Consider the following 16,656-nt stretch of genomic DNA (forward strand, 5'->3'; position numbering starts at 1 on the left):
AACTACTCAAGCCACATAATGGTCACATAATGTGTGGTTCTGCCACCTGAGAAAGCCACAAAATATGTAATAAAGACAGACAAAAGTGTAAAAATCACCAACAAAACTTAGTATCTGTGAAGTAATTTGGCAAGCTAACATTAGCTAGCATTAGCCGATATATTTCATATATCACAGGGTGTCAAACATACAGCCTGTGAGCCAGAACCAGCTGTCCAAAGGGTCTAATCCAGCCCACTCCACCTTGCATAGTGTGACATCATTATTTCCATTATTTTAGATAAAAATGTACTGCTATCCCTGATTTGTCCACTGTCCTAATAGAAACAGCAGGCCCTACGCTGGATACGCTATTATAGGTGTGCTTGCATACAGGCTACATGACACAGCACCGCTACTGTTCATGCAGGAATCGCTGGTGGAAAATGTCTTTGTTCAGCAGGTGGAAAGTGGAAACAAAGTGTTGGGTTTCCCAGGAAAAAATGGGAAACTTCTGTACAAAGGTTAATGGGAACCCAGTGTGGTTGGTGTGTTCGCAGCATGTTCTCAGCGCTCAAGGTCTGCCACTATCAGACTCATCATGGTGAAAAATACAAGACCTTGTAAGAACAACTGAGGACACAGAAGATGTGAATGAATCGTTGGCAGGTTTGCAGAAACGGCTGTTTTTAATCACAGCTGACAGATCAGATCTGTGAAAACTAGCTAATGTAATAATGGTATCAACATCATAACTATAGCCTCCCATAGCCACAGGCTGCAGAATCATGTGCCCTAACAAATGAAAAGTTCATTAATTAACTTGGTCTTAACTTTTTCAGTTTTACACTAAGAGAAAGCAACGGTTTTACTGGTCTGACCCACCTGAGATTCAATTGGGTTGCATGTGGACCATGACACCCCTAATCTATCACAATATATTGCACACACTTTGCAGTGATTCTATCTTTGACTTTGGAATTCGTTAGCTAGTATTACACACTGCTGGTGCTGTAGGGAAGTGCTCACGAGAAGGGGACGGATGTGAGGTCACGGTGATTTTAATCTAATCAATCTTGAGTCCAAGGCGACATTTGGAGTTTGAAGGAATTCTCTGAAGGTGTTCCCGAGATATTGTTTTCACAAGAATAGGGTAGACGGACAACCCAAAAACAGGCTATGGCTGTTGCCGGTGCAGGGGCATAAAAAAAGAAAAAAAAAGGTTACAGAAGGATATGAGGGAAATGGAATGGTAGGGGTGAGGCAGGAGGGCAGAGAGAAATGGGGTAAAAAGAGGGGACAGGGAGGGCTTCATATGAGGTTACTCAGCCACACATTAGCGGGGCATGAAAGGCATCATGCTCTCTCGACAAATCTACCAGGCTTTTAACAGAAACGGTGAAGCCGGCTGATGTACATTTCATGGGTGGCCTCTGGGAACAGCTGCACTGACAGGCTGTGTGACAACTCGGAGGCTGCCTGAAGTAGCAGCCCTTCTGAAGAAAAACGCCGGGCTTTGATTGCAATTCAAATGGAGAAAACGGAAAGAAAAACACTTGCTTAAAAAAAAAAACCTCTGCTACACCTGCAGGAGTGCCTGTCAAAACCCTAAACCCATAAAAAAGCAGCGAGCGCGCACACCGGTTTAGAGAACAACTTCTTCTAACAATTTCTAGAAAAATCTAATGGCAGCTCTGTGATACTGTACATCAGCTTCCTGCCTTTCTCCCCCCCATCAGTGAAAGGCAGGTCATTAATTAAACAGAATTATAGATTAGCATTGCAGATGTGGGCTGGTGCTGTGCCAGGCAGGCAGGAAGCGTCGGGTGGGGGGGCGTAAGCGAGCTCCACACAAGCACAGAGGTATATATACAGCGGCGGCAGAGCACATATCCATCTATAGATATGAGCTCCTCGCAGGAGGGGCGGGTCTGAAGATGAGAGGGAGAGAGATGCAGAGGTAGGAGACGAGGAGGCTGCTGACATCAAAGAGACGAGAAGGTCAAAGTTTATTGTCCGATTTCTGGTGTGTCTGCCTTTTATGGGCCGCGGCGGATCGAAAGCCAAAAAGATGTGAGTTAAAGAGGCAGTGAAACAGCATTTTCAGCAGGACTGCAACACTTTTGATTATCAATTAATCTCTTCATTTTTTTTTCCTGTTGACTCAATGTTATTGCACATAAAAAGCTGGACACATTTCCAAAATGTTAGTTTTTGTCAACAGCCAAGGTGTTAAATCTGCAATGACAGAAAACAAACAGAAAATTCTCACATTTCATGAACAGGACTTTAACTAATCCTTGATAGTCTGATTAACTGTTTAACTATCTGAGCTCTAATTCTACAGAATTTTGCAATCATGGAGTTTTGGAAGAACACAGTGATTCTGAAGAGGACACCCCCCCTCCTCCCCCCATCCTCTCACTAATAGAGGACTCTTGCTTCCGTCATCACTTCTCCTCACCCACGTTGTTGTATAAGAAGGCATAAGAGGAGGGAGAAATGAATAAATTCTAGACACTTAAACCACAGCTACAGCACTTTTGGAAGTCTACAAAAACTTTCTGCCAACTGATATCACAATATATTAATGTCTGTAATGTATATCAGGATGACTTCACGTCATCATGTGCTGAGCGCCAAGGCCTCACGTCCTTTTAGGGGACAGAGTAGCACTTTCGTACGTTGACCTGATAAACTATAGTGAAACTAAAAGCAACCATATTAATAACCACAGCTTTAACAGTGAGATTTGAAGCATATAGGATACATGAATACCTTTATTTACGCCACCTGGTGACTCAAATATGTAGATGTCCTGATAAGCAGTGTCTGACCTCTGTGGTCAGAAGACTTTACGGGTACGTCTGACCGATCAACCTTAATTTATCAGGGTGTCACTAATGCTCAGGTTCTGGAAAGGTAGCAAGAGTTCTTAAGACACCTCTATAAACAAAGGCTTGTTTAATATGAAATTAATGCATCCTACAAACATGTCAAATTACACAAACATTTATTAAAGCTTCAGTTTTCTATCCCCCTAAAAAGACAGATGGTTTTGTGGAGTACCCGCATGCGCCAGTCTGATGCATTGCTCAATTATTTTCCCTGATTTGCTGATTAATTTTTCCATCATTTATTCTGATAAAATCAAAACTCCAATTGCATTTTTCCAGCAAACAGTGACGTCTTCAAGTTTGTTTATTTTATTTTATTTTATTTTATTTTTTGTCGGGGGGGGGGGGTAAATGGAAAATCCAACTGAGTTGTTAGCAAGAAGCAGTGATGCTGGTTAGCTCGCTGATGCCCTTCACTTCCTCCAAGTAAAATAAATAAATAACTCAGGTCTCAACAATAAGGATTGCCAGATTGCCCTTGGCAAGTGAAACACCAGTAAATCTAGTAAATCTAGTAATTCACTTGCCTGAACGGCAAAGTCAACACTGTTTTTTTTTTTTTCTGCAGCTGCTGGATGTAGGTAGGTAAGGAGGGAGCCATCTTGCTTCCTTCTCATCTGTGTTAAGTTGCACATGCAGAGTCCCGATCAGGAACTCGTGAGAAAACGGTGGATAACGGTGGACACTTTGGTTGTGTCAGAGGATGTGGGCGAAACTCCAACCATGTATCGCAAAGTTTGCTGCACGTTTGGAGCAAGTTCCCAAAAAGTTCCCATTCCTGAAGAACCATAACAAAAGGCAAAGGCATCTCGCCTGCATGGCAGCTAAGAGGGCTGACGACACCCCCTCCTCTCACTGTACTGTGTAGGGCTGCAACTAAATTCTTTTTGCCATTCATTATTAATCTGTTGCTTCTGTTCTTGATTTATTGATTAGTTGCATGGTCCAGAAACGTCAATCAGTGTTTCCAAAAAGCATAAAGTGACCCCAAGGTATTCAGTTTACTGTCGTAGAAGTAAAAAAAACAGAAAATATTGATTGACTGATAATTTTGACACATATTCTTAAACTGTGTTGTTATTTGGTAGCCGCTAATAATAAAACAGTTTGTAAAGGGGCAAGTAAAAGTTGACTTTGGGCAAGTAGATTTTTTAACCACTTTCCCGCAAGTGGCAAGTGTAAAAAAAAACATTGAGTGTCCCCTGTAATGGACTCTCCCTTTAATGCAGGGACACAGTAGCAGTGAGAACTTGAAAAGCTACTTTTTTCATTTCACTCCGTCTTTAAGGTCCAGAACTGAGCTTCATTAGGAGGGAAGGGACACTGCCTGACGCACACTCCCACATTAAAAATAATCACAGAGCTTCTTAATGAAAAGGCTCTGCCACAACACATGAGAGGGTGAAGAGCGGCGGCTCGGGATGAGAGGAAGGAGGGAGGTAAGGAGGGGGGTAATAGAGGAGGGAAACGGAGGCCAGCGGGAGGCTGAGAGAACTCCCCGTTCATCCCGCACTTCAGCACTGTACATGTGAAGATGCCAGAGAGCACACGTGGGGAAGAAACAGATCGAGAAGGTGTAGCGCGAGCTTATTTAGGAGGAAGAACGAAGACGGGAACAGTGGAGTGACAGTGAGAGATGGGAAAAAAAAAGGGGACGAGATGGAGGGGGAAAAAGGGAGAGATAGAGCGGGTCGTTTCTGTGTGAAGCGTCACAAAGAGCCGTCCCTTATTCACTTCCAACAGCAGAGGCACAATGCTCCTGTAAGGTGGGGGGAAATTGGAGTAAAGTGTGGAGCCGAGGTCTTTATTCGCCTTTGACTTTGATCTAAAATACCTTTAACAGCCCCTCTGAAGAGGCGGCGACAGGCTGCCCGCTCCAAACGAGGGGAGCACTCCATTTTTTAAGGCCATTTTTCCATCTCGGGTTCTCGGGGAAATAACGTTCTTGTTTCACATGCGCGTGCTTGTGTAAGGTTCAAATGCGTAATCTGCTGCTACTTTCTACAAAGTGTTACTGGGGGGCAAGTGGGAGCTGTGGCTTTGGAATCAAACACTGAGCGACAATGGGAGAAAAATCTGTTGGTAACGTGTGATATGAGAATAAATTTTACGACATCAAAAGATCAATATAAATTCAAAATGGTACTTCAGTGTAATGAAATCTCGGGCTCTCTTTCAGCAAAACTGCACTAAACAGAAAATGAATGAAGTCTGTTTTTCGCTGCAGAAGAAAAATGTTGCCTTGGCTTTAAAGTTGCAGCACGGATGATATTAAATCTTTATAGACAAGCTCCTTAATGGACTAACTAATCTAAAATTGTACTTTTTTTTCTTCAAATGGTAAATTAGATGATAGGGCTGAGCGATAAAGCTGAAAATCACAATAAAATGTTTAATTTCGGTCCACATAGATAATTATTGATCATTTTTAATGACCTATTTTTAATAAAGACCAGGAAAAAAGCTTGAATTTAACCATTTTATTTTGAATTTATCAGCCTTAATTTGAATTTAACCACTTTATTTTGAAGTTAACAGGTTTACTTTAAATTTAAAAACTTTATTTCTCATTTCAAGGCCTTGCTGTGATTTGGAATTGAGCAGCTTAACTTTTAATTTAAGTACTTTATTTTGAATATAACAGGTTTACTTTGAATTTAACTAATTTATTTTGAATTCAACAGTTTTACTTTGAATTTAACCAATTTATTTTGAATTCAACAGCTTTATTTTGAATTTAACAACTTCATTTGGAATTTAGCAGCTTCACTTTGGATTTAACTACTTTATTTTGAATTTAACAGCCTTACTTTTGTTCAAACCACTTTATTTTTGAATTTAGCAGCCTTACTTTGAATTAAACAACTTTATCCATCATGGCACGCGGCTAAAAGACCGTGTCACATATTGATTGGCCGAGTGAACATCACATCTTCTTGCGTGTCACTTGAAGCACAGGTTCATAATGGAGGGATAAACAGGCTGTTTATGATCCAGGGTGTGTTCATTATGTGCTTTCATGGCAGTTTGCATTTAATGCATATAAGTGAAACTACTGAACATTTTAATGAAAAATGTCTTATTGTTATTAATGACTGCAGCTAACACATGTCCCATAACTTTCATACAGATACATAATACATACATAGATAACATCCTTTTTCATAGTGAAAGTTATTTCAATAAAAGTAAGTGAAAGTGTACTGATAATATTGGAAGTACCTAACCAAGTGGGGTTTTATTTAAAAGATTATTTTCTACTTGATACTAGTTGCTAAATGTCTCTGAAGGGAGCTGAACCGTGACGTTTGAGAATAAAGCACCAACTACCTGTGTGCTGCAGTTTTTGCCGTTTCTCTACACTGGAGTGGAAATGTCTGGACAATTAAAAGAACTTCTAGATCTCGAGTTCCAAAATAAATTCATGTTTTGCGCAGCTGTAGATCTGCTGTGATCTGTGTACTGTGATGCACATTCATCGTCTGTTTGGTAAATAGATGGTTCATTAATTGCAAACACTTTCAGAATGTACTTGGACTTCTTTCTGCTAAAAAAGGGGAAAGAGAGGTGTTGTTATTTCTATGTTACTGTGCAATGTTTTACTGGTGTTGCCCACTTGCGATCGAACTGGGATGTAGGAGGCCCAAGAACTAAAATGATTTTGACACCCCAGGATTAATCATTTATATATAAAATGTCAGAAAATAGTCAAAGTCCAAGAAGATGTCTTTAAATGTCTTCTTTTGTCAGTCCAAAATGCAAAAACATTCAGTTTAATATGATATAAAACGCAAATATTTGAGAGCAATTAATCGATTATCAATAGTTTTTTGTTGATGGACTAATCGTCGCAGCTCTGGTATAAATGTTTCAAATAACTCCTCTCAAAGCTGCACAGTGAAATGTACTTCCACTTAACAAACACTGAACTCGGAGAGAGACGGATCCTTTTTCACCAACAGTGAAATTCTTGCAACACCCGGCTCCTTCCGCTGTGAGAGGAGATAGGAAGCGCAGCGCCTGGGGGCCGCAGCCCTCCATTTCTGCTGTCTGACGGTAGCCTCCGGTCTCTGCCGCCTCTCCACGGGGTCAGCTCCCATACTTTCTTCTCGTGCTGTCATCTTCTAGGTCAGTCCGTCCTCCATTTCTGCATAAAGTGATGGGCCAAAGGCCAACCCGGGTCCTGTCTCCTCATCTGCTGTCTACCTTATTGTCTGACCTTCCTTTGCGTTACCTGACCTCGTTCTTCTCTCCATCACGGCGGCGTGACCTACTTTGGTGTAACCTTTGGTCCTCGTGGGCAGCCGACGCTCAGCTCCAGCTTTCAAGTCAGTCGGCTCTATTTAGGTCAACCTGCCTTCGGCCACTAACGAGCTAATGAACCTAAATTACCCTGAAAATATATGAATTCTCTCATTTTTTTGCTCCGGGCATCATAACAATAAAAATCTGTGAAATAAAACATGCATTAGGTTAAATTTCACCTTTCATACAGCGATTTAAGCTGCTGGATGCGATGCCACCGAGTTAGAGAATAACATTGGTATCAACCTTGAGTTGGAAAGTCCTCAAAGTAAAGCTCAGCAGGAGACAAACCTCTGGACCTCTAATCGACTTCACTGACCATGAGTGGGGAGAAGTTTGACATTTAAGTGATGGATTAGAAGATACACAGCAGTGTACTGTATGTGTGTGAATGTGTGTACATGACACACACACACATGCGCGGGCGTCCACAGACACAGACTCACTCACACACACAGAGCAATGTCCTTGTGGCAAACCTAAGCAAGCAATTACAGAGTGCAGGCTGCCAATAAGATATCAGAGGTGTGCTGCCAAGGCTAATTTGCTTTAGCTGTCAAACTCACTATTGTGTTATGTTGTAAAGCTCAGAAGTGAGTTAAGCTTCCATTGCAAATAGCCCTCTCATACTCAGAAACACCTCAAATTGGAGTGAACAGTCTCATTAGTTCATACATTTTCATATGAAAATAGAAATCTTCACACACTTGACTTGCATTCCATCAGTGACGGTTACACACCCGCTGCGTTTCCATCGACATATTTTTATGTGCATTTTTAAGGAGTTGGGCGCACATGGAAAAATTCCCCCTGCCCCGCAAAAATTCTTCCAATTGTGCAGAACATTTTTATGCTCATTTAAGGTGCTTTTTCCCTTTTTTTCAAGTTAGAAGAGTCATTTATGCACTCGATTGGAGATGGAAAAGTTTCTGACAGATCGAACATTTAACTCACGGCTGTTTCTGCTCCAACAGTCTCCTCGTGTCTCCATAACACGTCCACGATCGCTCCACGCAGATCTGATGTAAGCCTTCCTCGCATTAGTGGCGCCTACGAGCTCGGGCTGCACGATTAATCATAAAAATTCATACATCTGTGCAGTCTCGTTTCTAAACGATGATGATTCATTCGCTCCTATAGGATAAGCAAACCACATCACAAAATCACAACGGCCAAAAGGCAAATGTTACACAGTGAACTGCCGTTCTATTTTTAATGTTCTGCAGCATTTAAGTCCATCGCTTTGATTAAACGTTCTTGAGTAAGAGAGGAAAAAAGACTTTGTTACAAGAGACTTTTAGGTTTAATGCCATCACTTTGATATATGTTATGTTTACGTTGTCTGTTTAAAGGTCTGTCTAGACAAGATGGGTAAGATGGATGATGCTTTTCTTAAATTGAGCATCAAAGAATGCAATAAATGTTTTTGTTGGAAAAACAAACTCAACTTTCATATTTTAGCAAGAATCATGCAGTCTTACTGCAAACTGTGAGCTTTCAGCAGTCTTATAAGTTTACTGCAGCCACATTGTGCGACAAGCATCTTAGAAACTTGTTATGACATCAGATTTGATGTATGTATGTATGATGCATACATGATGTATGTATGTAGACAGTGTGCGTCATCCATCTGCACTTCTACAGTGGTAAACAATGAAGCTAAGCAAGACCTTGTAATAGTGATATTTCTGGGTATAGACAAAATAGAAAGAAAAAATATAAAGAAAGTAACGTTAATAAAGTATTTTTACTTAATGCTAAAATAGCAAACATATGTTTGTGAGTTGTCTACTGTATTGTGGTTGGTGTATGGGTTGGATGATGTCCACCGGATTGGTATATGACGTCCACAGTGTGATGCCCACAGTGAAACATTGTGATGGACGATGATATCAGTGCTGGAGCTAAAAGGGTAATAAATAATAAATACAACATGGACATGCAGAGCAATGGACAGCAACAACAGCTTCTGTTTATTTCCTCTCCCACGTGTCAAAAACAGAACTCGGGCGGCAACTCTGAAAAAGACAAACTACCTAAAATACAGAGGGCTTTTAAATCATGATGTTATGAAGGTGGAGGGCTCAGTCGACGATGACTGTCAGCCATTGTGATGGACGATGGCCCAACAGTTAGTCACATCTCTTTCACGCTGGCCATCTTTTGTCTTGACTTAATACACAGACAGGAAGGTCATATCTCCATTGCGTTTTCTGAATTGTTTTTCACCAGTCGAGGAGGAGTTTGGCCTGGAGCTCTTTAACTTAGGTCATCTTGTTGTGCCCTCTTCTTCTTCAGTGGGATAATGGTTTGTCCAACTGGATAAAATTAGCTGCGTTAGCTGGCGTTTTCTCAAGTCATCCTGTTGCGTCCTCTTCTTTAATGTTGAATGAACGGTATTCCAAATAGAGAACTGGTGGCCACCTCCTGCTTATCCCAATGACTGAACTCCTAATAATCACATAATTGTAGTGGATGGAAACAAGCATTCATTCCCATTTTCATTTGCAGATTTAGCCAAAATTTGGTTAAAATTTACAATACATTTGGATGGAAACATGGCTAGTGATGACAACTCCAGGAACAGACCGAGCCCGATCAATTCTAAATAATCTCTGCAGGACCTTGTGCCTTTACTGGCTATTGAACAAATACGGCAGAAGCTGAGAGGAAAAAAACATTTCCAATGTCAGTGCTTACATCACCACAGCATCAGTGTGAAATGTTGCATTTAACAAGAGAAAAGCAACTCCAAACCAAAAGTATCTCTCCCCCAAACAGAGCAAAATGCGGTATTTTCTGTAAAGTCAATGCAGTCTATATTAAATCTGCATGAAAATAATGGTAATTTAAGTGAGAAACCATGAATTGACAAGGTGGACAGAAGCACGACTGCGAGAGAAAATAATCTGCCAGATAAGAGATGTGGCTGCAATGAATGAAAAGATATTAAACCTTCAGCCTTGGACAACTCAGTGAATCAAAACCCCATTTCCCACGAGGCACTGGGGTTATGGCCTCACGGGTACAGGCGGAATACGGGTCCCGTTGGATTAGGCACTGGGCCAGAAAACGTTGAAAGCAGCTATCTGTCACTGAGTTACTTAGAAAGTGACATCACTTGTTATATAGGCAGTCTCAGTGACGACAGCCAGAAAATGTATAAGCTGCAGGGGGTAAACATGATGATGATGTGGGAGGAGGGAGCTGCTGCATTCACAGCAGATACCAACAATTTAAAATGCTCAACGTATGATAAAACTCCCAGCATCTCAGATCATATTATACATTATAATGCATCATGCCTCATCACCTCTGAAGGGAACAGCAGACAAAGTCTGGCGAGTTCTGCAGCATCCTTGCAAATTACATCTGGCCAACTAGCGCCTCACTTTGCATTTTAATTGGCTGTAACTCCATTATCAACAAACAAACACTGACCGTACTTACAGGGTGAGGTGGTTGAAGCCCACGGTCCTCAAGGTGAAGGCTCTGGCCAGAAGACGCACGTGCGTGAACAAAACTCCAATGGAGTCCTCGAAGCTGGTCAGTTTCTGGAGGACGGGAGATGTCTCGATGAGCTGCCTGTCTGTCTGAGGCTCCTGAACCTGGACAAGGAGGGGGAAAAAAAAAAAAACAGCACAAAAGTTGGTTTGGTGATGAAAAATGTGGGCATGCAAGGGGGCCTAGTCATTACAGAGCAGAGGTATTGTTAAAATGCATTCCTAGAAGTTATCACAATACTTTTGTCTACTTCTGTCTAGGAGTTTTTCATTGTTTGGGTTCATGTCCTCAGTTCCAACAGGCTTTCCCTCGGTGGATTTCAAGCACAGTGGCTACCAGGTCTAATTTGACTCCCCCACATTCAGGACTTTTGGTATTCCAAGACAGAACACCATCAAATACTGTGCAAAACTCTATTATAGTTGTTGATTTTTCAAAATGTTGGATAAAAATGTTCAATAAATGACTTATTTATAACAACACATTACACGGGATAATATTTTCAAATCTCCAGTCAGCTTTAACTAATGGACTCTCTGGTAGAACCTGCTGTTGCCCCTCACAGAGGAGAACACCAGTCAAAATGATGCCACGCCAAACATCTTAGTACTACCTGTTTACCTCAAATCAATCAGTCAAAAATGGATTAATGCTCCCCCCACCCAAAAATACTACTGACATGTGTGAAAGTCTACCCAAAAGTAGTAAAGAAAAATGAACACTACCAAAATACCATAGAGTGTCACGACCCGGCACAAAGGGAGTACAATAAGTCGAGACCACACATGACTACACTACATTAAGTCTGCTGACAGTTGTATAGTAATGTGTGCAGTGTTGGGATGTAAAATACAAGGAAAATAACAGTCCCTCCAACCTTTTTTTCGGGATTGTTTTGGTGTTTTTTTACAAAGAAGTTGCAGGAACAAAAAAAGGTGCTTTTTTTGTATAATCAATCAAAAATTAAAAGGCAACTTACCTTTCCAAAAACGGCTCAGGAATACACAAACTCAGTCAAAATATGCTTTATTTGTAAATGAAGACAAGCACATTGAGCTATTTTCATAAAACGATGACTGTAATAAAACATTAAGCCAATTCACTGAGACGTACATATATGACTTTTGCATGGGGGACTGCTATGATTGGTTGAACTCATGGGAAGCTACAATGATTGGTCCAATTTTACAGAAAAGTTGCAGTGATTGGACAAAATTGCAAAGTTGTCCAAAGGTTATGGCCATGTTAACATCGCAACATCTTGGATGGACTGATTTAAGATAATTCAAACCAGCACTCCTGATGAGTCACTCCCCAGACGAGGCCACAGGTCCTGAAATCTAGGGAGCGTCACGTGTCATGTATGGATGTAGTGCTCAGGCGTCGACGAACTTTTGACCATGTGGTGTCATTTACGAGTCAAACTGAGTTAATCTGCTTTTAATTAAATGAACTGGAGCAATTAGAGATAAGCAAATTGTCTCATATTTTTAATATGCATTATTTGCAATAGCATGTAACACATAAAAAACATATTCGCCATAACAGTACAGATCACAGCCAGTTTTATTTCAGAAGCATCACTGTTATACTGCATATGAAAGTGGTAAATAAAATGCTACATTTAGCTGTTCCTGCACAGCAAGCTGGTACCATGAGAATAATAAATAAAATAGGAAGTTAGGCCAAAATTAATAGAGCCCCCGGCTGTAATTTTAGGGAGTGAAATCATTTGTTTTTGTATAATTTTATGCATAACATCTGGTCTATGTTCAGTGCTATTTATTATGTTATGTTATTTAATGTTTTTTTTGGTCTTCACGCTACTGAATGTGTTGTTTTTGTTTGTTTATCAAATATATTTTGCAAGTACGTCAATATTAAACCAAACCAAAAAGGAGAAGAAACACCGAAGGACAGAATCTCGTCTCAAAATAGCAAACGTGCCCAGTAACAACCAGTGTGACCGCTTCAAGGTTCCCTGAATCAGACACACACATGCACAAAAAAATCCCCCTACTTGCTCAATGAAGTCGTTCCGCATAAGAGTATCAAATAAATTCCTTAAATGAAGTGAACCTCTACAGTATGCGCTGCTTGAGGGCCTGTTTAGAGTGTGTGTTTTTACTCCGCCTCAAAACAAACTCAGATGATCTGCGGCAGATGGAATCTCTTCGTCATTAAGTTTTAAGTCAAACAGCTCTGTTTTTTTTCCCTCTCGCGCGCTAAATCTGGTGATTCAGACGGTCAATTAATATCTGCAGTGACTCAGTCGTACTGTAAGCTGCCTCGCTTCCTCTAAAGCGAGCTATATCACAGACTTTCATATGTCCTGAAAGAATAGTTTGCAGTTTGGGGGGGGGGGCGCTGTGGATTGTGCTCTTACCATGAGCTGTACGAGTTCAGAGGTGGATGGGTTCAGCAAAACAAGCCACTCACTTTAACTGCAGTATTTGCTCATGTCTGTGCCCATTAGTACAGGGAATGATATACTAAGAAAATATGTGAATGCATGTTTGTTGAATCAAGAGATATCCTTATGGGTGCATTAATTAGGCTGCTAGAAACATCTAATTGGTCTCTGTGTGGTACAACTGTAAGCTTGACCAAGACATCTTTCCCAAGGAAAACAGAAAATACTGAGCCACATAATTTCACGTGGACATTCAAGGGAAACTAAAGCACATTCAATTGACCGTTTTAGCTGGCTTCATTTAGCTGCAAGCCATCAAAGTGCTCCAAAAAAGCTACATTCAAAGCTCTCCAGGGAGAGATGGACAGTTTCTTCATTTTCCAGTGTCTTCTTTGTGTTTTCATGAAGAAATGACAAGTAAACAGCTTTCTCAGAGTCTCCCATGTCAAGCCAGTGCGCAGAGCAGAGATGTATTTTTAAACTCAGTATTTTAATTGGAGTGCCGCCAGTAATGTCATGGTTCCATCTTCCAATATGTCCTAAGAAACATTTCATTTCAGCCTTTTTTCCCTCTGTTAATTAACGAAAGGGGGTTTAAATGTCATGCATCACAACTAACGGCATCTGACGAGTTCAGCACTCATAGGCGCTAGCTATCCTTCAGGGGGAATGGCCAGCAGCAAGGCTTCAAACGAAGTGAAGAGAGGAGGAAAAAAAAAATCAACAGCAGTTATGAAAAAAAGGCAAAAAAAAAACACTTTTGAAATGGCTTCAAAGCATCACTTTCAGCTCAGTCCAGGCAGAAAGCAGAATCAGAGGCGAGGTCTTCTGAGGCCCAAAAAGCCTGACACTCATGTATCTCCCCAATAAACCAAAGGAAAAATTTCCAAACCCAGACTCGACGTAAATGACGTTCTGGTAAATTATTCTGGAGAGCCAGGGGGTGATGATGCACTGGTGCGGATCGAGCGAACATGAACGCGGAAGACACAAATAGGTGCCTTGAAGCGTTCCACCGCGCTCTGTAGGGCACGTCGGTGGCAAGGCTAATGTATGCGTGTATGCCAAAGACGAGTGTACGCATAATTACCCACGCCATGGCGAGCTGCCATCGCCATCCACTCAGATCTCATTAACGCAGCTCTCCTCTTTCACCTCTGTTTTGTCATCCTCGTCTTGGTGGGCAGCGGAGCTCAGTGACACCTTGTTACCTCTCAGCAACAATTTTTGGCGTAATTTTCTTGCCTAAACCCAAAGGGAGGGGCCTCCATCGATTATAGAACAAATAATTAATAAAGGGGAAGACTTTTTTTCCGTTGTGTGAACCTGCTTAGGTGATATCATCTCAAGACAAAAGGTCAGGATGCTATGGAGCTACCGTGAGGTTGGCACAATTTAACAGGCGTTACCCCACTGGCAGGGGACCACCCAGAGGAAACCTCAGCCACGCGCGGTGTGTGGTAATGAGGCCGCAGCTCTGAAGCGGCTAATGACTACCCATGCCGCACACTGTGGAGGTTCCCCTCGCACCACAGAGCTGTTGTAGGGCTGACCCCGGGGCTCCACCCCGACCAGGGTGCCCACCGCTGGGGCCTCCGCCGTGCAACTCGCCGGGAAAACAGACTGCTGAATACTACAGGTTTATTCTGAGCACTGACAAGCTTAAACATCCAGGCGCCTTGTGGATCCTCAGCATTTTGGGATGAAAAGTACAGGGTGAGGAGGCAAAGATGAGAAAAAAACAAACATACATACATATACTATACACACACAAATGTATGTAAACAGAAACGCAATGTGCATGCAGGGAGATGAAGAGAATAAACTGCTTAAAGACGAGTCTCGGCATACACACAAAGAAACACTTTCTCCACACAAACACATCAGAGAGAAGGATGCCTGACGGTCCCTGGAGGCCCCATGTGATTCGGGACTGTAATCCTGTTATGGCATCTTTGATCTCTTCTTCCAAATCCTAATTTCAAACAAACACTGTTGACATGTTCAATGTTTCTGGGCAGATCATGCAAAGCAAAGAACGGCAGAACAGAGGGGGGAGAACTGAGAGACAGAGGGTGCACGATGAAGGAAAGGGGGAGAACGGCGAGGAGAGAAAGGAGCAATGGCGAGGAGGAAGAGAGAGTGCGTAAATGAAAGAGCGGATTAGGGTCTCCACCAAAATGGAGAGCAGCGCGACACGGGAGCAGAACAATGGAGACTAGTGGAAGGCTACTGGGGGCCTTGTGACAGCTATAAAGAACTCAGTCAGCCTCAGGCAAAATAACTAACAGCTTGCCCACCTCTGTTTGCAACACACACACAAACACACACACACACATACACACACACACACACACACACACAGAAGAAAAAAAAACATACATTCAGGCTGGAAAACTTCAAAGATGGGAGAACGCTTTTGTGTCTTGGGGGTGAGGTGAGTTTTAATGAGAGGCACCTAGCCAAAATAAACATCAATAATAAAACATATCTCAACCAACCTGCAGGGGGTGCGGTGGGTAGTTGAGCCAGACCTCCCGTAGGTTCTGCAAAGACAGAAGGGGGGGGGACAGAGAGACGAGCAGTGTTACAAAAAAAATCATCCTGACAGGAACAGTACAAATCAGCACAATAATAAACAATAAACTGTTAAAAAAAAAGAGAAAGATTGCAATATTTATAATTAAATGATACAGTTCTCTACAGATGCAAGGCAAATTTCAACATTGCAAAATGCTATTTATAACTTCCCCAACCGCCCCAGGTAGCAATTACTGCCCCAAATACTTGTTTGCAGGGACAGACTGATACTGGATCTTTGGGGCTGATGCGAATACAGATATTAGGGAGTAAGAAACTGGTGATCTTAAAATATGATGTGATATTCTTTAGTATATAGAATATTTACATAAACACACATTTTTGCAGCGATCCATCAAAAGTGATTAACACTTGTCACAAAGATATGTAATTGGGGCAGAACATTTTACAGTAACAATAAAATATCTGAAACTGAAACTTTAAACTCTCACTGTCATTTTTCATAATTATAAATAACTATTTAGAAAAAAAACACAAATACAGCCAGAAACATAGAACACCAATTCCAAAAAACTTGGGACGTTGTGCAAATGCAAATAAAAACAATGCAATGATTTGCAAAAACTTTTTAACCTATATTCGATTGAATAGAGTAGCAGCAGTAGTAGTAGTTTTGACAGTGAACTTCTTTCCCATTCTCACTAGATATAGGACTGTCAGTGCTCAACAGTCCGGGGTCTTTTTGTCCTTCATAATGCACCACACATTTTCAGTGAGAGACAGGTCTAGACTGCAGGCAGGTCAGTCTAGCACCTGAACTCTTTTACTACGAAGCCACGCTGTTGGAACACAGGCAGAATGTTTCTTTTCATTGTCTTCCTGTAATAAGCAGAGACGTCTCTGAAAAAGACGTTGTCTGGATGGCAGCATAAGTTGTTCTAAAACTGGTATGTACCTTTCAGCATTAATGGGGCCTAACAGCTAACTGTAGGCTAATTGCTCTGGAACAAGAGGGAG

General features: G+C 41.5%; 1 protein-coding gene across 1 annotated transcript in view; it reads right to left on the bottom strand.

The window, feature by feature from the left end:
* Positions 1-16,656, bottom strand: part of drosha (drosha ribonuclease III) — a 136,380-nt gene that overhangs the window by 31,117 nt on the left and 88,607 nt on the right. The window contains exons 24-25 of the mRNA XM_084747144.1: positions 15,600-15,644; positions 10,632-10,789 (exon numbers count right to left, since the gene is read on the bottom strand). Coding sequence (XP_084603270.1) covers positions 10,632-10,789; positions 15,600-15,644 — 203 coding nt within the window. The remainder of the gene's footprint in view (positions 1-10,631; positions 10,790-15,599; positions 15,645-16,656) is intronic.

Source organism: Lutjanus erythropterus, chromosome 21 (genome assembly GCF_056507025.1).
Source record: "Lutjanus erythropterus isolate fLutEry1 chromosome 21, fLutEry1.hap2, whole genome shotgun sequence".
NCBI classification, from domain to species: Eukaryota; Metazoa; Chordata; class Actinopteri; order Lutjaniformes; family Lutjanidae; genus Lutjanus; species Lutjanus erythropterus.